Raw genomic sequence first — 18059 nt, 5'->3', positions numbered from 1 at the left:
AGGTTGGCGACCGAAAAAAAGTCAATTGTGTATACACATGTTTTGTAACAGGTATGTGAGAAATACAATTGAGTTATATGGTCATAGTCTTTCCTTACAGGGTACAAACATACATGTGGAACAGCAGCTTCAATGGCGTTTATATGTTAAGTTTCAAGGACAGGAAGCTCATATGATAGCGTCCTGTGTCACAGGGGTGTGACAAAGCCATTTTCTAACTTTGCGCAAATGATCTAACAAGAAACACAGGTGTGGTTTAGAGAATATGTACAATGCGTTTCGTCCGGCAACCTGAACTTAGTTCGTTACTCAGGCGTTTGAAAGACGATTGACGAATCACGAACCATTCAAACGTTTACCAATAGGTTTATGCTGAAGATGATTCTCCCAATCAATTGTGACTGCTCTCACATATATTACGACCTTTTTTCTATATATTTGGTAGAGTTTAGATTTCTGAAGAAGGGAAACATTGCTGAGATGTTAAATGTCTTCAACGTTTCAAGATGTAGTGTGCTTTGGGGGACAGGTCTCCATATGCAACACCAGTGAGTTTCTACTGAGATTGCCGAGTGTTGTAAAATGAAATATGCATCTAATCACTCCTTACTTTGATGAAAAATGTATGGACGAAACATGAAAAATATATTGTCCATTCAGCAGTGATATTTGAAAGTCGAATAAAGTAATTATTCGGTTTTTCGTCTTCTGAAAATCGAAACAGTTGTTATAGTGCGCAAACTTGCTTAATAATTCATATCAAAATATAAAAATAATATTCAAAATTTATAAAATTAACTCACGTATCTTTACAGTCAAATCTCGCACATCTCACATAAATGGCAGTAACTCACTTAGGTTGTAAAAGCATGCCGCGAGACATAATTTAGACAATAGATGTCCGTTCGCATTACAGTCACCGGCTGCGTGTCAATTCCAGATTGACTCGCTGACCAATAACGGTAATCCCCGTGACAAGTCGGCGGTCAGTCTAAAATGCCGACGGATCAACGAAATGCCAGCCTTTGGTTTTTTTATTACCTTATCCACTATAGGTAGACATTAGTTAGGTAATCTATGCGAATATTGTCTCAACCCGGAACAACACATGAAATAACAAAGGAAGTAATTGTGACAATAAATTAAAATAATGTTTTCAAAACTAAACCAATCAGAGTTTGCTATGCTTGGCTCCACTATATAAGTAGGGGCAGGTTAACTACCAAGTAAACCCCTAAACTTAAAATACCAAAAAAATAGACACAACACTAGCTAGCCAAATAAATAAACAAACCGACCCAAACATAGCTAAAACTACCACACTAGCATACATACACGAAAATTGGCCAAATTGGTGTCACATTTACATGGACGGATCCTCAGATCCGACCTCCAAACACACAGGTTTCGGAGTCCATACCAAACAACCAACTAAAACCACACAATCCTTCCGACTCCCAAACAACCAATCAATATTCACGGCAGAACTAATGGGCATGGCCTCAGCCCTCCATAATCAAGAATCCAAAAACCACAAAAAATCCTAATACTTACTGACTCCCTAAGTGGACTGCAAGCCCTCCAAAACAAAAATACCAAACACCGACCTAAATTAATAAATCAAATACTTAAAAGCTTCAACGACCTAACTAAGGCAGGCAAACAAATAACCTTCTAGTGGATACCCGCCCACGTAGGAATATACGGTAATGAAAACGCCGATAAAGCAGATAAACTATCCCTCAAAATCCCAGAAATAAGCTTAAACTCACCCATCTCAAAATCAGAAATTAAAAGTGTAAACAAGCAAAAAATCATAACAAAATAGCATAACCTATATCTAAACTCAAATAGCCAAATCAAAAAAGTGCTCAGCAAACCACTAACCAAACCAAAAATTCTCCAGCCATCAAAAAATATCGACAGAGTAATCACTAAACTCCAAACAGGACACACCAACCTAAATAACCACATAAAACAAATTAAAAAAACACACTACAGGTATCTGCCCACACTGCAAACAACCAGAAACCCCAGAACACGCACTCATCCACTGCACACACTACCTAACACATCGAACCGCATTACAAACCACCCTCAATCTAAACAAGTCTCTCACTCTAGAAGCAATACTAAACCCACAAAATAAACTAGAAAACTTCAAGGCCTTAGGCGTATTCTTAATCAAAACGGAACTAATAAAACGCATCTAAAAACACAATAACCTACCAAATCAAAATCACATAAACAAACAAACATCCGCCATACCAAGCTCCCTTAGTTCTCCTCCCCAACCCCATCGGCATCTATTCCAAATCTCAAAATTCCCAAATTCTATATAAGCAGCCCCTCAACCCCCATCTTGGGTTGCACAGACCACTTTCGCCCCTTTCGGAAACACATTAAATGGCCTGCTGGACCCGAGTGCGAAATACGCATCAGTCGGAACGCGCACGTTAAATCTACAAAGTAAGTAAGTAAGTAAGTAAGTAAGTAAGACTACCAAGTCACACTGCACCTGAATAAATCTTGGAACGCTAGCAGCTCTGATGTCATTAGTTATTCTCAATTCTTCCATTCTATATTAAGGTAAGACATTTTCATGCGTTGTTTCAATGGTTGTTTTCATTCATGTTGAGGGTGTATTATGATTATTGTCTCAGATTGTTTTAATTGTTGTTTTCAAATATGTTGAATGTATTTCATGATTATTGTCTTAGAATTCTGGAACATTGTATCTTTTCAACCACATGCGTTGGTTCATTGTTAAGTTATTGTTTAATGTATTTTAAATCTTCAAATAACGATTAGGAATGTTTTCAATGCGCACTATGCCACTATAGGTATCACTTCTGAAGGTTGTAATCACTTATGTAGGTTGTAGTAATTTCGATCACCAAAATATGAAATTAATTATTCCTTATCAACATCTTGATAACCGTTTGATAAATAAGAAATCTAGTACAAGTATCAACAACATCGTAAAGTAAAATATGTCAATATGTGTAGATTCATTGCTAGCAGTAATGCTGGACTTAGTTAATAGTCAGTCAGCTTTGTTCTTGAAAGGGAATGAAATACCTGTAACTTGATGTTAATAGTTGAATGCACAATGCTCATATGCGAGCTCTGCATAAAGTAGCTAAAAAAAAATTGTATTAGAAGAACTACGGTAATGCGCGAGACTGCATTACCGTAATATATCTACAAATACGTCTATCATTAATGTTGCATTATTTCAGCTGACATTGGTATTGTGAATCATATGTGTTGTATTTGTATTGCGCCGTTATTTAAAGTTCCATCCTTATCTATTTGTGTATAATGTAATGATGATTATTTGATATGTTATAAGATTGAAGCGAAATGCTTATTGAATTATATTCTGAGTAGTTATGTCATAAGAAACCACGACGTTATGACAATTATTTGTAATGATATAATTTATGATTATTAGATATGATTATGTGACTAATTGAATTGAAATGTTTATTACACACTGCACCTGAATAAATCTTGGGACGCTAGCAGCTCTGATGTCATCTTTTATTCTCAATTCTTCCATTCTATATTTAGGAAAAATTACCGTGAGACAGCACGCTCTCACAGTTAATACAGTAACTCAATGGCGAATGACAAACGACGAAAATTTCACTGCTATTTCACCTCACAAACAGGCCAGGGTAGTCGCTTACGCCGTCTCAAGCAATATTCCTGTCATCTGACGGCAGGGGTACCAGAAACAGATGTTCACACATTGTGTCCATACTGGAATAAACCTGTCTTTATTCCCGCTTTTCGCATAGTAACTGTTGATTTGTAAAAAATACCGAAACCACCATATCATACATTGTGAATAATTCCTTTTATATATTTTTAGATAAGATGCATTGATTACTGCCATCAACCGATGAGATATATCGGAGCTTACCATTAGGGGGTGGTTATACAGGTCATTTTCTACTATTGTAATAGTTAAAACACTATTGAGATACCTTTGCACTATAAGTACAGCTATTGCTACAAGTACCTGTTTATGCATTTGTGGAACTGAAATATTCAGAAATCATATCAACTTATGCTTATCACATATGACATAACGTAAATCATACTTCTGAATCGAGTAAACAACGAGCTTTGCTACACTGGCCTTTATTGCCTTATGGAAAATTTCAAGTCACCGAAATATTTGTAAACAGGAATACTTTCATGGACTTCTTATTGAACCTCTATATTCTATCCACACGACGTTTCAAGGCTAGTTCTTGACCCTTCATTAGTCGAAACGTCGTGTAGATGCAATGAAGAAGCTGCTTACCATACGATTCCTTGTCATATGTAAATCCAACTTCTACATGCCTACAAAAACTACGAAATATTGAAATAAAAATGATCGGACATAGTCATGCGGCTGCCAAGAACCTTTTTTACTTTCTATCACTTTGAAATATTAACTTCAACACTAGAAAATAACCAGTCTCGATATTATCCGCCGAACCCTATTCCATTGGGCTTAAAAGGCAAAATAGCGGCGAATATTATGTACATATGTAGGGAAAAAATAAGAGGTGAGGTGAGGTAAAAATAGAGTTTAACGTCGCGTTCAAGATTATTGCACTTATATAGCGACGTGCATGCACGTGTGTGTGTGTGTGTGTGTGTGTGTGTGTGCTGTACTAGTCCGGATTGATGCCGATTTATAGTGCTAGCTCACTGAGATAGCATGCCGCAGTTTAACATGATACCCCACTCAGACACAGTATACTGAATCCGAGTTGACCAGTCCTTGTTTTAGCCCCTTAATGTCGAGCGCCGGACAGGGTAACGACAAGTAACGTAACGTCTTTTGGTATGACCTGGTCGGGGATCGAAACCCGGACCTTCCGCTCTCCGGGCGGACGCTCTACCACTAGACCACGGAGGCGGTCGCAAAAAATAAGAACAATTGTCAGGACTATACAAGAAAGTCTAGCAATCTAGAAAATGAGAAAGTGCACAACTTCAACTGACGGCCAAAAGAAACTTTACCACATTAAAAATGACAACAATGCTCTTTGCAGAAAGTAAAATACTTCCACGTTTTGTGTGTGTGTAGAAAATGCGAAAAAGTAAAAAGCACGTACCGCTTGTGCAGCCCAAACTACACGTGCAATAAGGGTATATAAAAGATACGGGCCGTGGGTATGATGCAGATGGGAACTTTTGGTTGCTTCCGTGTTGCTGTAACTAACCTCATGCAAAGTTACAGACAGACCGGGCAGACATCAGACGTGCGAAGAACAGGCAGACCCAGGGTAACTATGCCCAATGAAGACCGTCACTTGCGTACTTTCCGGAACCGATTCCTGACAGTGACGTCATCAGCGACGAATGCCTTAGGGCATATGATTAGTCGACAGTCAGTGGCGAGGTGATCCTGGGCTCCAGGAATTAGTGTTTACAGACTTTACAGAGGACAGTCATTAACATCGTATGCGCAACGTCGTCGTCAGATATTGAGATGGGCTCGGGGTGTACGTCTTTAGCAGTGACGTGTCTGGCAGAGGGTCGTCTTCACTGATGAAAGCCGGTTTTGTTTGTTCAGAGCTGATGGAAGACGGTGTCTTTACCGCCGCCGAAGGAGAGAACGAACGGCGGCATATTGCGTTCAGGAGGTCGTGCCGTATGGTGGAGGGGTTGTTATGGTGTAGGGACGAATGTGGCAGGAGAGAATACCAATGGTCATCGTTAACGGAAATTTGACATTTTAGCGTTACATGGATGATATTTTAGTCCGATTGTCCTACAATTTCTATAACAAGTGCCACTTGGTGTCATTTATCCTGCTTCACCGATGGCACCCATCACAAACACATGCTAAGACAAGTCAATGAGCCCTGCTATCATGGAGCATAACCCTCCTTATTGTGATACTTGTAGATGTATTCCTGATCCGTCAGTTAAAAGAAATAAGTTGTTCTTAAGACAACAAAAAAAACATCATTTTATGCAATAACTTTACTGGCTTGAAGCTTTTTTACAATATACTGTATATGATGATCACTGTATCAAATTAAAATGACATTTAACAAGCATGCTCATGATCACAGCACGATCATTTCATATTTAGCTACATTATACCTCTGTGTAGATTTGTAATACTGCAACACGCACCATGGGCCAGTGCCCTGAACAGCAGTAAGTTGCTGGTTTACATAAAATAGTATAATAATTGATCTATGAAGTACCAAATAACTGAGTATGTATACTGCTTATTGTCAGTTACAGGAAGCCGATGTTTTGCAGATCTCTCTTAAGTCCTTCCTTCTGTTGTGCTGTGATTGGAAGAAGTGGAAGACGGACAGGTCCAAGATCCAATCCAAGCAGTTCCATTATAGCTTTGACAGCAGGTATCCCGCCTCCTTAAACAAAATGTGTATGGAAAAATAGTCGGTGGTACTTGCAAAGTAACACGAATTTATGATAGATTAGCTTATTCTGTGTTAGTATAATACGGGATAGAAAGAAACGTGATTCCGAACTAAAACGTACGCACCGTGCTTTGCAGTTATCCGTGCAAGCTGCCTTGCAAATTTCTGAAAAATAATCATCAACGGATTACATATTGTTTACGTACTGCCTTCAAAACCAAAGAAACTGTTGTTCTATATACAAAAGCATAACAAACCGATAAACATCGGTTATCAACAGAGGCCAGTATTACCAGAATCTAAGTACGCTAAGTATTCCCTGGACTAGAAATTACATTGCATTGAACTAACCTTTTTTAAAATGCACATTTGTTATTTCCATATCGAATGATTGAGTGGGTATTGTTCTACGCCGCTTTTAACAATATTCCAGCGATACCAAGGTGTCAAGGCGCTGGACGCCAGAAATTGGCTTAACAACATTGTACCCATGTGGGGAATCGAACACGGGTCTTCGGTGTGACGAGCGAACACTTTAACCACTGGGCTATCCAACCGCCGCTCCATATTAATTTATCCACAATTGGAAAACAATATGTAATTCTAAAGACACCTGCTAACTTAAGCATGCAAAAAGCACATTTTCGTCTTATTGTTGTAAATATTCTACTGTATGAATAGAGATCTATAAAAATCGAAAATAAATATAAATATAATTGACAGTAACAGTAACAGTTATTTATGAGATGCATTACAATTTGTGTATGGAAAAAGTCTATACCTAATAAAAAATGTAATGGGTGCTGAAACGAAACTAATATGAGTATAACAATCCGTAATTTAGCAAAATGCACAAGAAATGGTAGGTTATCCAAACCTGTTGCTGTTGAGCCGTGTCCATATCTCCGTTTCTAAATGCGGTACGGAGTTTGTCAAACGTAGGTCCAATGTAGCCATTCAGTACTGGCACGTCTACTCCAATAGACAGTGCTGTGAGGAATTGCTGGAAAATATTAACACAGACACATTCTGTTGATTTTCAAACATAGGAGTTTATAATTACGTGAGTGCGTAATAAAGTGTGGTGGAAATAGTGTTTTGTGTCGCATTCATTAATGTCACCATGGGTTTATCGCGCACGTAGCCACCCACGCCTTCAGGATACCGCGTCAAACAATACATCAAGGAAGACATTGAATCTCGGTTTACATGATTTTTATTGACATGAATTTTTACTTAAATCCTTTCGGAAGAGAATTTATGGATGTCAACATCTTTATTATGAGGAACACAATGTTTCCGAGTATATGCTTACTCCTTCACCTGATGGAGTAGGCATATACTCCGAAACATTGTGTTTCTCATAATAAAGAAGTTGACATCCATAAATGGTCTTCCTCGTGTGTACCACTTCTGAATACCTTTCAAAGACTTTAAATCCATTCGACTATAAGTGAGTGGCAGAACATAAATGTGATAACATCCATATCACATTAAGCTTTCAACTTGCAATGTATTTACTTCAAGGTGTATGATATAATACAAATCGCATCTGTTTCAGAATTGAAGTGTCATGTGAGCAGGGATCAATGTTCACTACGTGATACACCGCGTCAAGGCCCATCTTTATACCAAGTACGCCTACGGATTTTACATATGACGAGGGTAGTTTTCAGCTCCGCCTCGACCCGAGCACACACACACAACCACCTCCAAAGGACACACAACAAGGACTGGCCGGCTCGGAGACAGTTTAATGTTTCTGTATAGGGTATAATGATAAATCGCCACATGGTATCTCCGTTGGCGAGCACTACAAAAAAGGCGTAAGTCCACTCACTCACTCAAAGGTACACTCACTCACGTTGTTTACTCCTTTACCTCATCAGAGCCAAGCATCACTTGGAACTTTCCTCCACAGCAACTTTTACAATCCAGTAAATATGGAAGCTCCCTGCATGAAAATTTGAGTCCTCTGAGGTTGGGAATCCGACTGCCTGCCTTCTCAAGGAACTCGGCACTGTTCACTGAAAACAATTCGGTGGTTGAAACTAAACATGTGGGTCAATATCTGACTGAGTTCGCACACGTTTAGTATGACCAGTTTGAAATTAAGTTAATAAATTAAAGCTAAAACGTTATAGTTAAGACATGAACATTTAAGAGCTAGGTTACCTGTAGATTAACCGTGCAAAATTGAATTTTGAACCGGTTTTAAATGTTAAATGAACTCCATTCTAACATGATTAAATATAACACAAACTCTTTGATGTTACCTAATACATTGAGTGATGCGGAACGGGTTGAGTCGGGTGTTTTGGGTGGGTTGTCAATCAGAATTCACGGAATCACTGACAACAGCCTTTTAACAAAATATGGCTCTATATGCACAAGCAGTTTGTTCACACCGCAAAACTCCATTCGAACTTATGACAGACACTGATTGCATGTTGCACGGCAACTTCGTAAGCTAAGATGAGGTGGGCACCGCCAAAGAAAACTAAGCAAGCCTTCCACAGGTTTCGTTCTGCACCGCAAATCACTATAACGGTATATTGCTCATATTGACGCAAGAGATATGACGTCATTGTCGTATATAGAAATGCGTCAAATAGCGAGCTCTCTTTGAAGATTACGTTCATGTTTTCTGCACGAACTATTTTGTTTTTTGTTTGTGTAACGTTGCACTACGCAATATTCAACCTATATGACGGCGGTCTGTAAATAATCGAGTCTGTAAATAATCCAGTGATTGACATAATGAGCATCGATCCCCGCCTTTGGGTCAGCGAGTCTGACCACCTGATCGCCTCTTACGACAAGCTTAGTCGCATTTTACGGCAAGCATGGGTTGCTGAATACTTATTCTACCCCGGATCCTCACGAAATGTATTGCCTCACATCCTGGATATTGTAGTAACCGTCAAATTGGCTGTTTCAATCAGAGGGAGTTTATTGTGATTTGATACCTCTGATTGACCAATCATAATCGAATATTTCACAAAGAGAATTACTATTATCTTCAATCATTTTGTTTTTTGGGTTTACTTACGGTATATTCCTGTCATGAAGTTGATATCGTAAAGATAGAATGGAAGGTCGGGTGCAGATGCAGCCACTTGCTCCATGTAGTCAACAAGCGCATCTGAAAGATGTAAATACATGTACATCGACGTAGGGAGTCTGAAACATATGATCCGAAACGAGTGAACATCTAAGAATAATGTAAACATGTGAATACGATTAAAATAAAGTGAACATCTAAAAAATGTGAAACATCGCGTACAACGATCGTGCATGCTTATTTGTCGATTATGGGAATTACATAAACGTACATATCGAAACCTTTTAATGTTCGCTTTATATATACTATAACTTCCGCCTGTGTAACAAGCAATTACAAACTGTGCGAGCATATATCTGACGAGTGGACACTCATGCACATGTGAAATCAGGTCTTACCAACAGAGTCTGGCTTGACGTACGATGGTGCAAGACACGCAATGGCCGTCACGCCAACCTGCTGACAATGCTGGGCCTATCAAATGAAAGTTGAAAGTTGAATGTAACCCATGGTTTTCACGTGACAAAAATCGCCCACGCCCGTGCGTGTATTGGGGATAACTCTTTTTTAAAAGGTATGTTGGTTGGGCAAATTTGAAATGACCGCGCCAGAATAAGGCTCGATTATCTATCGATAAAACACAAAATATTGACATATGAATGGAGCACTGGAAATGACACCAGGTGTTCTTGAAAAGGGTAATTGGTATAAGTATGTCCTGCTCTACCAGTAGCACCAGTCACTCAGAATGTTCATAGAAATTAACGTGGAAGCAAGCTGAATCTAACGCAGATTGGAGACGTCTACCCGTTTGATGAAACACTGGTATTGTACTGTGACAACATTTACATCATCGTGGATGGAAATACATTGTGAGATAATTATTGCTGGCATGGAACTTTTCAAGCATTCGGAACATATATACCACGGGCAAGGGAAAATAATCTCGGATTATTGTAGATAAGATACTAACACGGCGGACGAAAACTTACCAGTTCCTTGCTAGATCGTAGATTTTCTGTGCCAACTTGTACTATGACGTACTTTAATCTGGAGTACAACGGTCAATAATTAGGCATGTGTCAGAGGAAGAAAGATTACAGTAGTCATCAGTGTGTTGATTTTTGTCAGTTACTGGATACAATGGGTTCTCTTATACACCATTTCCTGTATCGTGGTTATGCTCAAACAGAGTTTTCCATAAATATCGATTAGGATATAATTGGTTTCTAAATTTCAAGACAGCGTGATCATTGTGACATCTGTAAACATAAAGGAGGAATTGGATATGTTTCCTTATAGATCTAGTACGGTAGCTACAGAGGATGTAAAGCGTTTGAGAGACAATTGAAGGATGATGAAGAACTACAAAGAAGATCGGGGGACACTAACTTGTTCCTGCAGGCTCGAACCCAGGATTCCGCTGCTTGTTTTCTTTCTGCTACCGTGAGTGACATGCCTTCCCCCATAGTGCCCGCGGCTAGTTATTGAAACAGAAAGTATTACTCATCAGGTTTGAAAGATAACGATATTTGAATACAAGCATTTTAGCGATTCTTAAAGTTGATTGGTCACTCGAAGGAATATGACCTCATCGAATCGTACACTATTAAACCGCCTAGCGTTCCGGACAGATAATTGTCTAGTTATCTGTTTGCTTGTTTAATCACGGCGGCTGGGACCAACGAAGAGCACACAAGAAAGGAAAGGGTTGGTGGGTATCCTAGAGGTAAAACAGTTCGCGTGTCACGCCGTAGGTCCGGGTTCGATTCCCCACATGGGTACAATGTGTGAATCCCATTTCTGATGAAAAGCTGGAATATTGCGAAAAGCGGCTTAAACTCAACTCACTCTCTTAACAAAAGACAACAGGATATGGAGGCGTCGTGACTATACACGTCCGAGGTCCGAGTGAGTATGGTTTTACGTCGTTCGTTTACAATATTCCAGCAATACCACGACAGCAGGACACCAGAAATACGCTTCAGACATTGTACCAATGACGCTTTAACCACTAGGCTATCCCACCGCCCCTCCCTTAAGTGAATGGACATATGTGAGCAAAGTAGCCCAGAAATGTAGAAATGTTGACACGGGATATTTTACGCGAATTAATGCTGACGGACGAACAATGGTTGATCAATATTGGGTAACAATGATTGTAATTGCGTTACATTGTTTCTGTACAGATATTCGGTAGACGCTCATTGCTTTGTATTTGGGCAGTGATTAGTCGTCAGGAATGTAGTACTAGTAAATTGGAAGCAGTCGTCAGTTAGTTACTATATTTAGATTCAAGAGTGGTGTGGTAACTTCCGGAAACGGCGAGACTCGTCCAGCATTGTACAGCGCCTTACAGCACTGTCTAGAAAGTGAGGAAGCTAGTTGGACGGTATATAAGGGGACAAGAGCATGCCTCGCGCATCTCTCACACATTTCGTCTGTCCCGCATTTTCATCACGTCAAGACCAGCTTTCATGTGAGGAACGCTCATCTTCCCTGATTCCCTGCCGAGTCCATCTCGGAAGGTTGACCATTGTCACCGCTGAGTGAATATATATTATTATCACTGACTTTTGCTGTCACCACTATATTTTTGTATTTGATACTGACTACTGCCATCATATTATTTATTGTCATTGAATATTGTACTATCACTCTGATGTTTACCGCCATTGAAATTGCCGTGCAGTAATTTGTATTGATATGTAAACATTGAATTTTGTAATACATTTGTTGATTGTATACCGCTTTTTGTTTGTTGGTTTCACACTTAGTTCTTTAACGTACATATTTCTGAATTAACATATTGTTTCAATTTGGGAATCGACACTATTTATACCGATACATTTATGTAAGTGTTATTTCAGAGATGACAGACGAAACAGGAACTCTAGGGTAGGATTGTGGTTGAGGCGTTGGGTCGTAACGCCGACAAAGAGGGTTCGGTTCCTCACATGGGTAATTTTGTGAAGCCCATTCCCGGTGTCCCGCTGCCGCGATATGTAGCTGGAATGTTGCTAAAATGTTGCGGGGTAAAACCCTTCTCACTCTCTCTCGCTAATTGACAGACGACACAACGTTAAGCATTTATTCGTCGAATCGGCCGTAAAATGTGAACCATACATCTAACGTCACTGTAAAACAGGACACGCTCTTCTTACAAAAATAATTGTATATTGCGGCGCTTGTGAAGCTAATATCAGGTTGGAATCAGCATTTTCTCAAATATTACCTATCAGACATTTGACCATTACCACACATACTTTGCAGGATTTCAAATGTTCCCATGTGTCATTGAGGAAACAATACAATCATTATTTGTGGAGAAAAAAGCAAGGTCTTACAAGGGCGTGTGTATGACAGGCACAACTGCGGTATGAGGCGATAAGCTGACTCAATGTCTGTATGTGTGACGGTGGTTACGTCAATTGTGACAGCCTACAGCAGCGACTTATCAGTTGTGCAAGGTCGGTATGAACCCCCGAGTAAGATTAAAGTTACTTGCCTTCTGCGCTTTGGTTATTGGGTAATGGGAGAAATTCGACTGAATAATTATGGCATCCAGGTCGCATTACGTAACTGTTTATTCTCATTATATATTGGAACGATTGCTAATATAATTTTGGAGACAAATCTTCACGAGCACATTAACATGTTAGACTCTACAGTGAGTGAATGTTAGTTTACATCACAATCAGCCTTTTTAAAACTATGTTATAATATTACAGACTGAGTGATAGAGTCTTCGCAAACAAATCGGTAGGTTACATCATATGCAAGGTTCCACCCGATTGGACCAAGTAGCCCCCCGATCCTCATTATAAGGGGGGACTAGGGACCTGCCCAAGAACCCAAATAGCGGTCTTTATGAAGTCGGCAATCAGGGACTGTCGAACCTGGTCGAACGCGTCGGTGTCAAGGACTCATGCGTCAAGTCGAATGTGTCACTGTCCTAGTGATGATCACGCGAGGGCTGTCCTTTCACAGGCGTCATTTTGTTAATTTAATCCCTATCAAAACTTGGAAGATAGGGTCCATTATTCCAAGTTTCAGCACGGTGGTACTTTTAATACGGCGTGCAATTTAATGTTGTTACTAAACATAAGCGAGAAATTCCTTTCCACTCTCAAAAGACATATCAGAACCAATTGTACGTTTACGACGATTACGATCAGCATTAGTCTGTGAATCACTATAAAAAGGTGATGATACCGGGTGTTCGAGAAAAGTTAAGTGTAAACTGTCCCAAACACATGCAAAGGCAAGTCAAATGTTCTCCTGAAAACATCCCGGAGCACATGTTACGAGTTAAAATTGGAAAGTGCCTCGCACATCTAGAATCCACGGACACTTTGATGTAATGATATACAGGATGGTATATACATTCAGGGAGGCGAATACATTCATTTTCACTCTGTACATTATACATGAAACTATCTTGACTGACATATGCATACAGCTTACACATCCATCCACCTGTATTTGTAGGTAGATTGCACATGACGACAAAGACACATTTACAATACAATTACTAAAAGGCAACATGTGATAAAGTATTAACTCACCGAAAACACCATCGATTTTGTTGTTGACCAGAAAATCCACATATTTGTCCAATATGTCTGGATTGAGATCGCTGTTAAACAAGCAGCCTAGCTTTAAATTCGGATCAATCAATATGTCGTTGGCTATTGTTCAATTCGACAGGTCATCTACCAACACAATGCGAATGCAATAGGTTTTAATTGCCCAGTATAGTTTAATCCACGTCTGTTTCACAGTGGGTACGTGCCTACAGTTTTACGTCACATTTGGCAATATTCCAGCCATATCACATGTAGGAATCGAACCCGGGCATTCGGCGTGACGATCGAGAGCTTTAACCACTAGGCTACCCCACCTCACCCTCCGCCCTCCCCTGTCCGTTTGCCAGTGGTCCAGAACTCTAAAGCGCATCTGATATTGCGTAGAAGGAGATTAAGATCAAAGTGTGCAAAACCTTCCCAGCTTGAAAAAAGTAATTCACCAAAACATAATACGAGAGTAGATATATTCTACTTCGCGTGACTAAGCGCTACTCGTCCATCTACCCAAGTTCTACAGACGACGCCATATAGAGGCAACTGATGTCAGATAATGTAGGTGTGATGGATAACAAGTGATATTAGTTTATTTTACATATACTAAAATGAATTTCGCCATTTGTATTCAGAAATATCACTTTAATATCTGTATTGTAACGTTGCACAAGACGACTAAACAGTTGACACAAGACAACACTACTGCACATGCTGGGCACCAGGTGTCCGCGATAAGAAGGAACATGTGTAGCCCCTGAAGATGTCAGGTACGGGTTCTTTTATACATTACCCGTTCTTTTTAAACGGTGTCAGGGGAGCTGTAATAGTGCCCTCAACCCAAAAATCTTGAAGTTTCTGAAAGGATACGAAAACTTAATTCATTTGAAATACAAGTTTAGAAATCATATTTCAGGGTCATATAATGCTCATGGATTATTCGCTACGTCCACGGTAGCTAGGCTGAGAGTAAGGCCCACCTACCCCGCCTCTCTCTGTGTTGACCTAGGCTTATACAGTTAAGGTCACCTGGCATAGATTAAGTCATAACGATAAGCAACAGAATTTAATCAGTGACATAGCTGCACAGCTCGTTCAGGATGGCAGACTGCCAATAAACAGTACAATGGGGATTAACAATTTGGGATTAACATCTTAAAAATAACGTCAATTGAGTGATTAAAGACATATACATGTCATGGCTGTTCATTCAGATTGTCCCAAATCGGCCGCTATCACAATACCTTTGAGGAGTGACCGCCTCCCTGGTCTATTGGTAGAGCGACCTCCCAGAGAGGGGAAGGTCCGGTTCGGTCCGGGGTTCGATCCCCGGCCGCGTTATACAAAAAAAGTTAAAAGATGGTACTTGTTGTTACCATGCCTGGCGCTCGGCATTCAGGGTCTTAAACAAGGAATGGTCGGCTCGCGGTCAGTATACTGTGCCTCAGTGGGGTATTCATGGTATCGCAGTGTACAAGCAGCCCAACCCCCACCACCCACCCCCCACCCCCTCACACACTTATATGCATGCACGTCGCTATACAAGTTCACGGGACGTTAAAATCTAATATCCCCTCACCTCACCATTGAGGAGACTAAGGCGTAATCCCTGAGAATCATGAGCAATAAGAAATAGAAGCGATAACTCGTAATAAAATGACCCAGATCAGAGGATGAAGTTGAGGTGTTATGTGACGTACAAAACTGTGTAGAGTTCAGCTAAACCAGCTGGACATGTAATTCAGTTGGTAATTTAACCTCAGTCTCATTTCATAAAATTTATAACATGAATTTCATTTTAAACAGTCTACTTACGGACATGATGAAACGAAATACGACCCGTTAGTCGTGTGTTGTCCAACAACGTCCTGTACGTTGAAATGTGAGTACGCAACACTAATGCTCTCGACACAAATGAAGAGTCAGGTGATTATGATAAGACAGATGCCTGTGTTGTGGTGTAGGTCAAGGTGAAGTCCACAGATGTATGACATGCGCATTTCAACTGTTAATCTTTATCACCGTATGCAAAACGTCGCCCATTTACTGTCAGCCAACCTGAATGAGAAGGCATCTGTCACTTCTCAGGTGTCAGGTTACTGTAGCACCTTGCCATACAAGTCTTGGTCCAGAGACGAAGATGGAATTCTCACCCTTAGCCTAGCTAGGGTTTGGCAGTACCGCTATGTTTGTTTGTTTGTTGTTTAACGCCGCACTCAGCAATATTCCAGCTAAATGACGGCGGTCTGTAAATAATCGATTCTGGACCAGACAATTCAGTGATTGACATCATGAGCATCGATAAACGCAATTGGGATACGATGACATGCATCGACCAAGTCAGCGAGCCTGACCACCCTATCCCGTTAGTCACCTATGTATCATAGGAAGTCAGCTTGATGTGGGGGCATTGCGTTGGATACAGCATAATACAAGAGTGTGATTGTTTGACGTGTGTATTATCCTTGTGTTTACTATTGAAGGATTTAAGGGTATATTAATAAACAACGTTGTTGCATTTCACAAAGCAAGGCATTTCTGAACATTGCTTCCAGTTTTCTTGATAACTATTGTCCAACGTTCATAGAAATATGTACATGTGTCAGACAGAACATGCTATGTTTCAGACCACCATTGTACGCAAATAACATATTTCGAAAAATCGATACATTGTAAGGCTCCATGTTGGATAATGGGTGTGTCATCTGTAGCAGGATATCAACGTGATCATTACACATTGAAAATTTTCTGTTGATCAATATATAATTATGTAAACTAAGTCCCCCGAACCAAGCCCATTTCCTATAATTACAAAACAAATATATGATAATATTATGTATTAAAGATACGAAGAAGACTTTTTTCTGTATAATTAATTCACTTTTTTTAAGCAATACATACATCATGTAATGTGTACTCATGTGAGGTGAGGTGAGGTGAGGTGAGGTGAGGTGAGGTGAAATGGGGTTTAACGTCGCGTCCAAGATTAATGCACTTACATAGCGACGTGCATGTACGTGTGTGTGTTTGTGTGGCTGCTTGTAATTGTCCGGACTGATGCCGATTTATAGTGCTAGCTCACTGAGATACCATGCCGCAGTTTAACATGAACACCCCACTCAGACACAGTATACTGACTCCGAGCCGACAAGTCCTTGTTTTAGCCCCTTAATGCCGAGCGCCAGACAAGTACCATCTTTTAACGTCTTTTGGTATGACGCGGCCGGGGATCGAACCCCGGACCTTCCGCTCTCCGGGCGGACGCTCTACCATTAGACGACGGAGGCGGTCCGTGTACTTATGTAGTGGAGACTCGACTTGTGAAGATCCGTGAATAGGTCTTCAGCAACCCAAGCTTGCCGTAAAAGGCGACTATGATTGTAAGAGGCGACTAACGGGATCGGGTGGTCAGGCTCACTGACTTGGTTGATACTTGTCAGCTTTTCCCAATTGCGTGGATCGATGCTCATGATGTCAATCATTGGATTGTCTGGTAGACACGATTGATTATTTACAGACCGTCGTCATATCGCTGGAATATTGCGGAATGCGGCGTTCTACAACAAGCAAACAAATATCATGCTGTGGGAAAACGTTGCTCTGGGTCCTATTATTGTTCTGCCGCCAGGTTTAGTATTCGCGTAGAGGATGTCGTAGATGCGTAGACGATGCACATCTATTGCCAGGGATGGTAGAGCTGTGAAAGTTTCTGCCCAGAATCTATGTCTATGAAGCGTGGTTAGAATCTATATGTCTTGCCTATGGGGTGTTACCTACCTACCACTACGGGGACGGTGTCTGACTTGTTCGGTTGTGTTCCTGTGGACTTTAAATAAACGTATGAGGTCACGAGGCGAGGTAGCAGATTCAAACATTGTTATCTGTCGCCACCTGCCATTTTCACTTTGCTAGGCATGTAGAAAATTATCAAAATGATCAGTAGCAGTGTTTTTCTTAACTCTTCTCTCTCGAAGATTCATTAGAGTGGGAATACTATTTGGTGGA

The 18059-nt window shown here is 40.3% G+C and overlaps 1 protein-coding gene across 1 annotated transcript; it reads right to left on the bottom strand.

The window, feature by feature from the left end:
- Positions 1-5995: 5995 nt before the first annotated feature.
- Positions 5996-15968, bottom strand: LOC139468879 (N-acetylneuraminate lyase-like). Its single transcript, XM_071251013.1, has 11 exons — positions 15870-15968; positions 14848-14912; positions 14043-14113; positions 10867-10954; positions 10467-10524; positions 9873-9948; positions 9463-9555; positions 8292-8437; positions 7288-7413; positions 6536-6575; positions 5996-6401 (listed from the first exon to the last, which is right to left on the bottom strand). Exons 1-11 carry the CDS (start codon positions 15873-15875, stop codon positions 6262-6264), a joined length of 909 nt encoding a protein of 302 aa, XP_071107114.1. The 5' UTR covers positions 15876-15968; the 3' UTR covers positions 5996-6261.
- Positions 15969-18059: the final 2091 nt, after the last annotated feature.

This window comes from Haliotis cracherodii, unplaced genomic scaffold (assembly GCF_022045235.1).
Source record: "Haliotis cracherodii isolate W230 unplaced genomic scaffold, xgHalCrac1.p SCAF_2, whole genome shotgun sequence".
Taxonomy (NCBI): Eukaryota; Metazoa; Mollusca; class Gastropoda; order Lepetellida; family Haliotidae; genus Haliotis; species Haliotis cracherodii.
Note: the sequence above shows the minus strand (reverse complement) of the source record. Positions and strands in the feature narration are given on the sequence as shown.